Source organism: Phocoena sinus, chromosome 14 (assembly GCF_008692025.1).
Source record: "Phocoena sinus isolate mPhoSin1 chromosome 14, mPhoSin1.pri, whole genome shotgun sequence".
Taxonomy (NCBI): Eukaryota; Metazoa; Chordata; class Mammalia; order Artiodactyla; family Phocoenidae; genus Phocoena; species Phocoena sinus.
Genome location: NC_045776.1, coordinates 63,287,202 through 63,297,165, shown reverse-complemented (window position 1 = coordinate 63,297,165; position 9,964 = coordinate 63,287,202). Strand labels below are relative to the sequence as shown.

The window sequence follows — 9,964 nt, the reverse complement described above, 5'->3', positions numbered from 1 at the left end:
CACAAATTTTGGTATGTCATGTTTTCATTTTTATTCCATTCAAAATACTTTCTAATTTCCCTTGTTATTCATTTCCAAATATTTGGGGATTTTTCAGATACCTTTGTGTTACTGGATTTGTAATTTAGTTCCAATATTTAGAAAACATATTTTGTATTATTTGAATATGTTGTGTTAATCAAGACCTTTATTAAGAAGTGCCTGGGGGAAAAGAAGAAAAAAAAGTGCGTGGGGAATTCTCTGGCAGTCCAGTGATTAGTACTCCACACTTCCACTGCAGGGGCACAGGTTTGATCCCTGGTCAGGAAACTAAGATTCTGCGTGCGGAGTAGCATGGCCAAAAAAAGTGTTTGCAAGTTGTAAACTTTTAATACAAATTAAAAATGAGGTTCCTAAAAACTCAAGTTGCCAGATATGAAACAATTTAAGAACCTTTAAATATATATTGAGAAAAGCCAGGCTTTAAGAAAAACCAGGTTTGTCATTATCCAAAAGAGAAGTCTTTAAGTAAAAGCCCATGCTGCATAGATAATGCAGATGGTGCTAGTGATCTGGTCAAGCACTTAAGGTCTTCAGCTTCCATCTTTTGTTCATTTCTTTTTATTTATTTATTTATTTATTTATGGCTGTGTTGGGTCTTGGTTGCTCCGCGTGGACTTTCTCTAGTTGTGGCGAGCAGTGGCTGCTCTTCATTGAGGTGTGCAGGCTTCTCATTGCGGTGTCTTCTCTTGTGGAGCACAGGCTCTAGGCATGCAGACTTCAGTAGTTGTGGCACATGGGCTTCAGCAGTTGTGGCTCGCGGGCTCTAGAGCGCAGGCTTAGTAGTTTTGGCACATGAGCTTAGTTGCTCCGCAGCATGTGGGATCTTCCTGGATCAGGGATCGAACCCGTGTCCCCTGCATTGGCAGGCGGATTCTTAACCACAGCGCCACCAGGGAAGTCCCGTTTCATTTCTTATTGCTGCAATTTCATGTTCATTCTTGTTGGATGACTAAACCAGATGTCGGTAGAGATGGTTAGTGGGCTTTTACCCAGCCCGCCCTGCTCACTCAGTTTATCCCAGTCTGCCTTCAAGTGCTGCTACACCACTTCACAACAATATATCAATACCTCCATTTCCCCCTCCTTGGCCTTTATGCTATTGAGTTGTTTTTTTAAAAATAAACTTATTTATGTATTTTTGGCTGTGTTGGGTCTTCGTTGCTGCGCGCAGGCTCTCTAGTTGTGACGAGTGGGGGCTTCTCTTTGTTGTGGTGCATGGGCTTCTCATTGCAGTAGCTTCTCTTGTTTCGGGGCTCGGGCTCTAGGGGCATGGGCTTCAGTAGTTGTGGCATGTGGGCTCAGTAGTTGTGGCTTGCGGGCTCTAGAGCGCAGGCTCAGTAGTTGTGGCGCACGGGCTTAGTTGCTCTGCGGCGTGTGGGATCCTCCTGGACCAGGGCTTGAACCCGTGTCCCCTGCATTGGCAGGTGGATTCTTTTTTTTTTTTTTTTTTTGCGGTATGCGGGCCTCTCACTGTTGTGGCCTCTCCCGTTGTGGAGCACAGGCTCCGGACGCGCAGGCTCAGCGGCCACAGGCTCCGGACGCACAGGCTTAGCGGCCGTGGCCCATGGGCCCAGCCGCTCCGCGGCATGTGGGATCTTCCTGGACTGGGGCACAAACCTGTGTCCCCTGCATCGGCTGGCGGACTCTCAACCACTGCGCCACCAGGGAAGTCCTATGCTATTGTTTGTTGTATGTTACTTCTATATGAGTTGTAAACCCCACAATAATAAATCTTTATTTTTGCTTTATCATTCAATTTTTTTTTCAGTTTTTAACTTTATAGCATTACCTTAAACGTGTAAAGAGTTAACCTTATCACACTACACATGGCTGAATTTATTAAAGATAAAAATCACAAATGAGGGCTTCCCTGGTGGCGCAGTGGTTGAGAGTCCGCCTGCCGATGCAGGGGACACGGGTTTGTGCCCCAGTCCGGGAAGATCCCACGTGCCGCGGAGCGTCTGGGCCCCGTGAGCCATGGCCGCTGAGCCTGTGCATCCGGAGCCTGTGCTCCGCAACGGGAGAGGCCACAACAGTAAGAGGCCCGCGTACCACAAAAAGAAAAAAAAATCACAAATGAGTGACACAGTTACTTGCTACATATTCTTCCCATTACAACGGACAGGTTCATTAATCATACAGTGTATTTTATTATTAGAAGCTATAAAGGAGATCAAATCTCTAGTAATTTTTCTCCTTCTCTTTGATTAGTGTGTTGTTTCAGTGTGCAGATAAAATACAGTGTTAGTCACCAAGAGTCTCATGAGACTTTCGTTTTTCCAGTAAGAATATCTTTGTTTATTTGCAATGTAAAAATTCCCTATATCATTCTCTAGATCATGCATCATTTTCCATTAATTTGGTCATCAGATCAGGTAAAAGGTCTGTGTGCACCAATTTGCAGAAGTGGTCATCCAGAAGTAAGTGCTGGGCTCAATTATATTTTTTAAATATGGTATAAAGTCTTTTATATTTGCCCACATATTTAGCAGTTTTGTCATTCTTCAGTCCAATTTTGCAGTTACAATTTTCCATCTAGTATGATTTTCCTTCTTCCTGGAGAAATTCCTTTACCATTTTTTTTTGTAGTGGTGACTACTACTCTCAGCTAATGATTAATTCTCTCAGCTTTTGAATGCCTGAAAACGTCTTCATTTTGCCTTTTATTTTAGTTCTGTTGAGGTATAATTGACAAAGTATTCACTGAAAGTGTATAATTTGACAAGGTTTAATATTTATTAACATCTTGATTATCCATGAAATCATCACCTCAATCAAGATAATGAACATATCCATCACCCCCCAAACTTACCTGGTACCCATTTGTAAATCCTCCCTTCTGCCTCACCCCCTTTCCCTCCCCCACTAATCCACATTTCTGTATTTTCTAGGATTTTATATGAATGGGATCATTGAGTTAATTTGTTGTTGTTTGGATTCTTTCACTCACTATAATTATTTTGAGATTCACCCATGTTGTTGCAACACAGTTCATTTTTATTGCTGAGTATCTCCTTTTTTGTGTGTGGTAAACTACACATGACAAAAGTTACCATTTTAACCATTTTTAAGTGTATAATTCAGTAGCATTAAGTACATTTACATGCTGTATAACCATCAGCACTATTTCCAGAACTTTTTCATCATTCTCAAATGGTCTTAGTATATAATCTGCTGGGGAGTTTTTTAGTTTTTATACAATTTTTAAAAAATAAATTTATTGATTTATTTATGGCTGTGTTGGGTCTTCCTTGCTGTGCACAGGCTTTCTGTCATTGGGGTGAGCCGGGGCTACTCTTCGTTGAGGTGCGCGGGCTTCTCATTGTCATGGCTTCTCTTGTTGCGGAGCATGGGCTCTAGGCACATGGACTCAGTAGTTGTGGCTCGCGGGCTCTAGAGCGCAGGCTCAGTGGTTGTAGTGCACCGGGCTTAGTTGTTCCGCGGCATGTGGGATCTTCCCAGACCAGGGCTTGAACCCATGTCCCCTGCATTGGCAGGCGGATTCTTAACCACTGTGCCACCAGGGAAAGCCCTTTTACACAATTTTTAAAGTACACTTTTCATTTATAGTTACTACAAACTATTTATAATCTGTTGTTAATCTCATCCAGTGTGTTTTTCATTTCAGACATTGTCTTTTTTTATCATTAGCAATTTGAGTTAGGTCTTTTTTATATCAAACATGTCTCTCCTTATCATGCTCATTTTTTCCTGTACTTTCCTGAGCATGTAGATATATGATAGTTATTTTAATGTCCTTGTTTACTAATTCTATCATCTGTCATCTCTGGGTCTGTTTTTATTGATTGCTTTTTCTCTTCATATGGTAATATTGTTTGACTTTTCTAGGTTTTATTTTTTAATTTTCTGGTGTATATGGTAAGTTTAGATTGGATACCAGACATGAATTTTACATTATTGGATGTTAGATTTTTTTGGCTGTTCTTTCAACTGTTTCTAGGCTTTTGCGAGGTTGCTATTAGTATACCTGGGAACAATTTGATCCTTTTCAGGCTTGCTTTTCAGCTTTCTTAAGTGGGTTCAGACCAGCCTTTAGGGTTGGCCTCACTTGGCCCCACTACTGAGGACTCCACCCAGTGCTCTGTGAGTTAGGATGTCTTTCTGCCATGGCAGGTTTGAGCTCAGGGGTCCCTCCCCACCTGTGCTGAGCAGCCCACAGTGGGGACTCGGGGCCCCCCTGCTGATCTTCCTGAGCTCTCTCCATGCAGCTGTCTCTCCTCCAAATAGAAAGCCAGCACCAGGCTTTCTAGCTGCCTTGACCTCTCTCAACACAGGATTCTCTCTGCTCACCTCAGGGAGATCCCTGGGTTTCTCCTCTCTCAGCTGCAGCCTGGACAGTCCCCAGCAGCCTTCTGGGGCATCTGTAGGGCTTGCCTTGTTTCCGTGCTCTAAGGAATCACTTGCTGTCTTCTGCTGCCTATTGTCTAATGACTGAAAAGTGTTACTTGATGTTTTTTTTCTAAGCCATTGCTAATATCAGGTTGGTAAATACAGCCTTAGGTGGAAATAAAATGGCTTGACTGCTTATTTGTATAAATTTTAAAAAATTTATTTATTTTATTTTTGGCTGCATTGTGTCTTTGTTGCTGCATGCAGGCTTTTCTCTAGTTGCGGTGAGCGGGGGCTGCTCTTCGTTGCGGTGTGTGGGCTTCTCATTGCAGTGGCCTCTCTTGTTGCGGAGCACGGGCTCTAGGCGCACAGGCTTCAGTAGTTGTGGCACATGGGCTCAGTAGTTCTGGCTCGCGGTCTCTAGAGCACAGGCTCAGTAGTTGTGGCGCATGGGCTTAGTTGCTCCGCGGCATGTGGGATCTTCCCAGACCAGGGCTTGAACCCGTGTCCCCTGCATTGGCAGGTGGATTCTTAACCACTGTGCCACCAGGGAAGGCCTTGTAAAAATTTTTAACCTTTTTTTATTGATTGCTGGGAAGATGTTTTATTTACTTGTTTATTTATTTATTTGGTTGTGCTGGGTCTTAGTTGCGGCCTTTGGGAACTCCTTAGTGGCGGCTCGCCGGCTCCTTAGTTGTGGCAGGCGGGCTCCTTAGGTGTGGTATGCGAACTCTTAGTTGTGGCATGCATGTGGGTTCTAGTTCCCTGGCCAGGGATCAAACCCGGGCCCCCTGCATTGGGAGTGTGGAGTCTTAACTGCTGTGCCACCAGGGAAGTCTCACTGGGAAGATGTTTATAATGGCTGTATTCCTATTCACAGTTCAAGTGTGTCTCCATCCATGCTCAGACATAAAATGACCATTGGAAGCTCATGGGACAATAATGTCTGATAAGACGTTAAGAAACCAAAAGATTTTAGAGATATTAGTTTAAGACGTTGGGTCTCATTTGTGTGCCACATAGTGACAACTGCCTTGAAGCTGAGGGGGCCTCACGTGTATATTCTCGTTCCCAGCGCGAATGCATCTCTATCCACGTGGGGCAGGCGGGGGTCCAGATCGGCAATGCCTGCTGGGAGCTCTACTGCCTTGAACATGGAATTCAGCCCGATGGCCAGATGCCAAGCGACAAAACCATCGGCGGTGGGGATGACTCGTTCAACACGTTCTTCAGTGAGACCGGGGCTGGCAAGCATGTGCCCAGAGCCGTGTTCGTGGACCTGGAGCCCACCGTGGTCGGTAGGTAACCTTAGAAGGGGGAAGCACAGAACCTTTGCTGGGTTCCTCCAGATCAGAAGCCTGAGGTAGTTTCCAAGGGGAGCTGCCAGGAGAGAGCACCTTTCAGTGGCGGCCACCCAGGAGAGAACAGAATGTCACCTTAGAGCCCGTGAGACCCAGGCCACAGAGGGCGCCCGGCAAAAGTCACGCTGATGTCTAGTATGTCAGGGCCATTTCAGCAACACCCCGGGTGTAGCTGTGGGTGTGAACAAAACATGCACGCGCAGAACCGCCTGTGCGGTGTGAGCATTCCCTCGCCTTTGGGAACTGGCCACACTGGCATTTGTTCCTCGGGTTGACTGGACCTTCCCGGAGCCATAAACAGCAGATGAGGCATGTGTATCACACGGAGACCTTTTCTGTGAGACGCTGACGCTGCTGGCCTGCGAGGCGCAGCACGTGCCTGTAGAATTGAAGGTTTCCCCGGACCTGGCCATCCCGGTGAGTCAGCGACCGTCCTTAGAGTCTCGGGCACGCTGTCCTCTCTGCAGATGAAGTGCGCACGGGGACCTACAGGCAGCTCTTCCACCCGGAGCAGCTGATCACCGGGAAGGAGGACGCGGCCAATAACTACGCCAGAGGCCATTACACCATCGGCAAGGAGATCGTCGATCTGGTCCTGGACCGGATCCGCAAACTGGTGAGAAGGGCCCTGGGAAGGCCTCCGGGACAGGAGGGGAGGCCCGGGATCTCCCCGGGACATCACTTTGGCAAAACCCAGCAGAACCATGAGTGCAGGGTCTTCCTTTCCGGTGTGGCCGCAGTGCGTCCACGTCTGTAACTGCTAAGCGTGATGCGTGTTCCCTGTGGATGGGTTGAACCCGTATAGTGAACCTGCAGAGGAAGAGTGTGCCGTGACCGGGGCCTGTGGGGGCCCGTGGGGGTGGTGGCACGGCTCATGCGGGCGTGGCCTCACGGCCTCTGCTCTCCCGCAGGCGGACCTGTGCACGGGCCTGCAGGGCTTCCTCATCTTCCACAGCTTCGGGGGCGGCACTGGCTCGGGCTTTGCGTCTCTGCTCATGGAGCGGCTCTCGGTGGACTACGGCAAGAAGTCCAAGCTGGAGTTCGCCATCTACCCGGCCCCCCAGGTGTCTACAGCTGTGGTGGAGCCCTACAACTCCATCCTGACCACGCACACGACCCTGGAGCACTCGGACTGTGCCTTCATGGTGGACAACGAGGCCATCTATGACATCTGCCGGCGCAACCTGGACATCGAGCGGCCCACGTACACCAACCTTAACCGTCTGATCGGGCAGATCGTGTCCTCCATCACGGCCTCCCTGCGCTTTGACGGTGCCCTCAACGTGGACCTGACGGAGTTCCAGACCAACCTGGTGCCCTACCCCCGCATCCACTTCCCCCTGGCCACGTACGCCCCAGTCATCTCGGCCGAGAAGGCCTACCATGAGCAGCTGTCCGTGGCCGAGATCACCAACGCCTGCTTCGAGCCGGCCAACCAGATGGTCAAGTGTGACCCTCGTCACGGCAAGTACATGGCCTGCTGCATGCTGTATAGGGGGGACGTGGTCCCCAAAGACGTCAATGCGGCCATCGCCACCATCAAGACCAAGCGCACCATCCAGTTTGTGGACTGGTGCCCAACTGGGTTCAAGGTAGGCTGGGCGGTAGCGCGTGTTTACCTTCCGCCTGTGGCAGATCCTGGGACGGGGTGCTGCCCCTTTGTGGAGGGTACCCTGATACAGGGAAGCCAGGCTGGGTCATGGATTAGTAAGTTGGGGGACAGTTCTCATTCCTTCACTGGTGTCTCTAGAACTTCCTTCCTGAGTCATCACGTGATACAGCTCTGTGAGTGTATTCTTTACAGAAATTATCTGGAGGAGTCCTTGGGTGGAAAACATAGATTGATTTAGAAATAAGATGTTTTTTCTTATAGTAATTTTTCTTAGAATATAAATGTAGGAATTTTCTGGGCGTTTTGGTAATTTATGGGGATATTTGAACTTGGGGCACTACTGTAAACTGACTTGTCTCTGAATTCCACTTGATTCCATCGGCATGTAAAAATTACATCCAATTTAAGTGTCGTATGGAACGTTTGATTTACAGCACTGTCATGAATCCTTCTGTGGAGAAGTGGAGATTGGGGAGCCTATGCAGTGTGTCTTGGGTTGTCCTTAGACCCAGCTTGCTCTGACCATCCACTGGACACAGGACAGAAACCTTGCTCCTTACTTGATTCCCAGCCTTCCCTCTGGGAATGGAACTGTGCTTCCCTGAGCCCTGCTCTTAGGGCCTCCGCTGGCTCAGACCTTCGCTGCTGCGGTGGGTTCTTACCTAGGAGTCTGGGTTTCTTCCTCTGGTCCAGGGCTCAGCACAGCTGGCCGACCCATCACCTGGTTTTGTTAATGGTTTCATGTGAGCACAGCCGTCCCCACTCATTGGCTCATTGCTGTGGCAGCTCTCGTGCTGCAAAGACAGGGTTGAGTATCTGTGACAGAGCCCCTGTGGCTCAGCAGCCTAGAACGTGTGCTGTAGCCCCCTTGACAGACCCTGTATCTCCTGCCAAAACCTCTGGTCATGTGATCCCTGGTCTGAAGCTTGGACTGCCTCTCCCTTGGTCCCAGTGCTGGGATCTCGTTCCCTCCCTCTTACTAAGCGTTCATGTGGGCCACGTCCATGGCAGTGGTCACACAACGTCAGGGACCTCTGACAGTGTGCTTGTCACTCTGCTATGTGTACACTGTTTGTTGGGAAAGCAGGGGGTGTGACCTGCCCTCGTGATTCTGCCACAGTTGTGTTCTCTGAATCTGCCTGGGTGGAAAAGGCTCAGCTACAGACATTAATCCCTATCTTGTTGAACCCTCTGTAGAAAATAACATATGAAGAATCCCAAGCAGTGTCCCTTCTTAGAGGGAAGATAGTTCTATCACCTGGGTACCTATCACCTCACAGTTGCTGGGACACAGCCCCTCCAGCAGCTTGGGTGTGAGCCAGGGTGGCAGGCTCTGGGGCTCCTCTTTCCGTTTTCCTTGTCTGGAAACCAGAACCCTGCTTTCCTGGCACCTTGCCTGGCACACAGCTGGGCCCAGAGTACAGGGTGGCCCCAGCCTCCCCGGGTCGCCAGTGGGCACCTCCATGCCTTCTGTTTCCACAAACGCAGCCACCATTTCTGGATTGACGGAAGCTTCACGCAGTGCCTTCTCCCCTTCTTTGGCAGGTGGGCATCAACTACCAGCCCCCCACGGTGGTCCCAGGGGGAGACCTGGCCAAGGTGCAGCGGGCCGTGTGCATGCTGAGCAACACCACAGCCATTGCCGAGGCCTGGGCCCGCCTGGACCACAAGTTCGACCTCATGTATGCCAAGCGCGCCTTTGTGCACTGGTATGTGGGGGAGGGCATGGAGGAGGGCGAGTTCTCGGAGGCCCGGGAGGACCTGGCAGCGCTGGAGAAAGATTACGAAGAGGTGGGCGTGGACTCGGTGGAAGCGGAGGCCGAGGAAGGGGAAGAGTACTGAACGGGAGGGAGCGGCTAGTGGCCCCCTGTACCCCGCCAACTGTCATGTTACAGATGTTTATCTACAGTTTCTGAATTAAACCTCTGTCTCTTGTGCTCACCTGGAACACGCTCATCTGTCCACAGGAGCAGGGAGGACCCCTCTGCTGGGCCATGTGGACGGCTGTCCAGCTGCTTGAGCTGCGCTGCTGGGGTGGGTGGACCTACATCTGTAAGGAGCCTCTGCTTGTGTGACGTGACCCAAGGGCAAAAAGTCAGTGTTTCCAATCCAAGGTTTTAAAACAAATAGTTCTAGGAAAACTGAGTTAGGTTTTTCAATTGAATTTGTCATTTTTCAGGCTTCTTTATTGACGGGACGAGTGGACTCAGGTGTAAAAGCTTAGAATTGGAGTTTGAAAACCTGAGGTCCATGTAAACCTGTAAAACTGGGGCAAATGTGGAAGGTCAAGACATTTTGGGGGTAGGGGTTTTACTGGATTCTCTGTGGCATGCGTGACCCACAGAGGGTTAAAAGCTCTAGGTCACAGCCCTTCTGTGCTCAAACCCCTGCTGCACCTGAGCGCCCTGGGAGGGCCTCAGTGAAAAGGCAGAAGACCTGGTAATATGCACATTTTCTCACAGGCTCAAAAATGAGGTCTGGGAGGTGGGGTCACTGGTTGAAGTCACTTGGTTGGTTCAGCTGAAGCATGACGAGGACCAGCACACAGAACTAATTCTAAATCTCTGTGCCTTAATATATTCAAAAGGTAACAGAAGAC

The 9,964-nt window shown here is 49.2% G+C and overlaps 1 protein-coding gene across 1 annotated transcript; it reads left to right on the top strand.

The window, feature by feature from the left end:
* Positions 1-5,472: 5,472 nt before the first annotated feature.
* LOC116765082 (tubulin alpha-3 chain) lies at positions 5,473-9,289 on the top strand. The gene is made up of 4 exons (XM_032654245.1): positions 5,473-5,690; positions 6,221-6,369; positions 6,665-7,345; positions 8,911-9,289. Exons 1-4 carry the CDS (start codon positions 5,570-5,572, stop codon positions 9,205-9,207), a joined length of 1,248 nt encoding a protein of 415 aa, XP_032510136.1. The 5' UTR covers positions 5,473-5,569; the 3' UTR covers positions 9,208-9,289.
* Positions 9,290-9,964: the final 675 nt, after the last annotated feature.

What these genes read in the sequence shown, in the direction of transcription:
- LOC116765082 (XM_032654245.1), top strand. Translation starts at nt 5,570, where the DNA reads ATGCCAAGCGACAAAACCATCGGCGGTGGGGATGACTCGTTCAACACG. An exon ending in CCTGGAGCCCACCGTGGTCG is followed by an intron (nt 5,691 to 6,220) that starts GTAGGTAACCTT and finishes TCCTCTCTGCAG; the next exon opens with ATGAAGTGCGCACGGGGACC. An exon ending in TGGACCGGATCCGCAAACTG is followed by an intron (nt 6,370 to 6,664) that starts GTGAGAAGGGCC and finishes GCTCTCCCGCAG; the next exon opens with GCGGACCTGTGCACGGGCCT.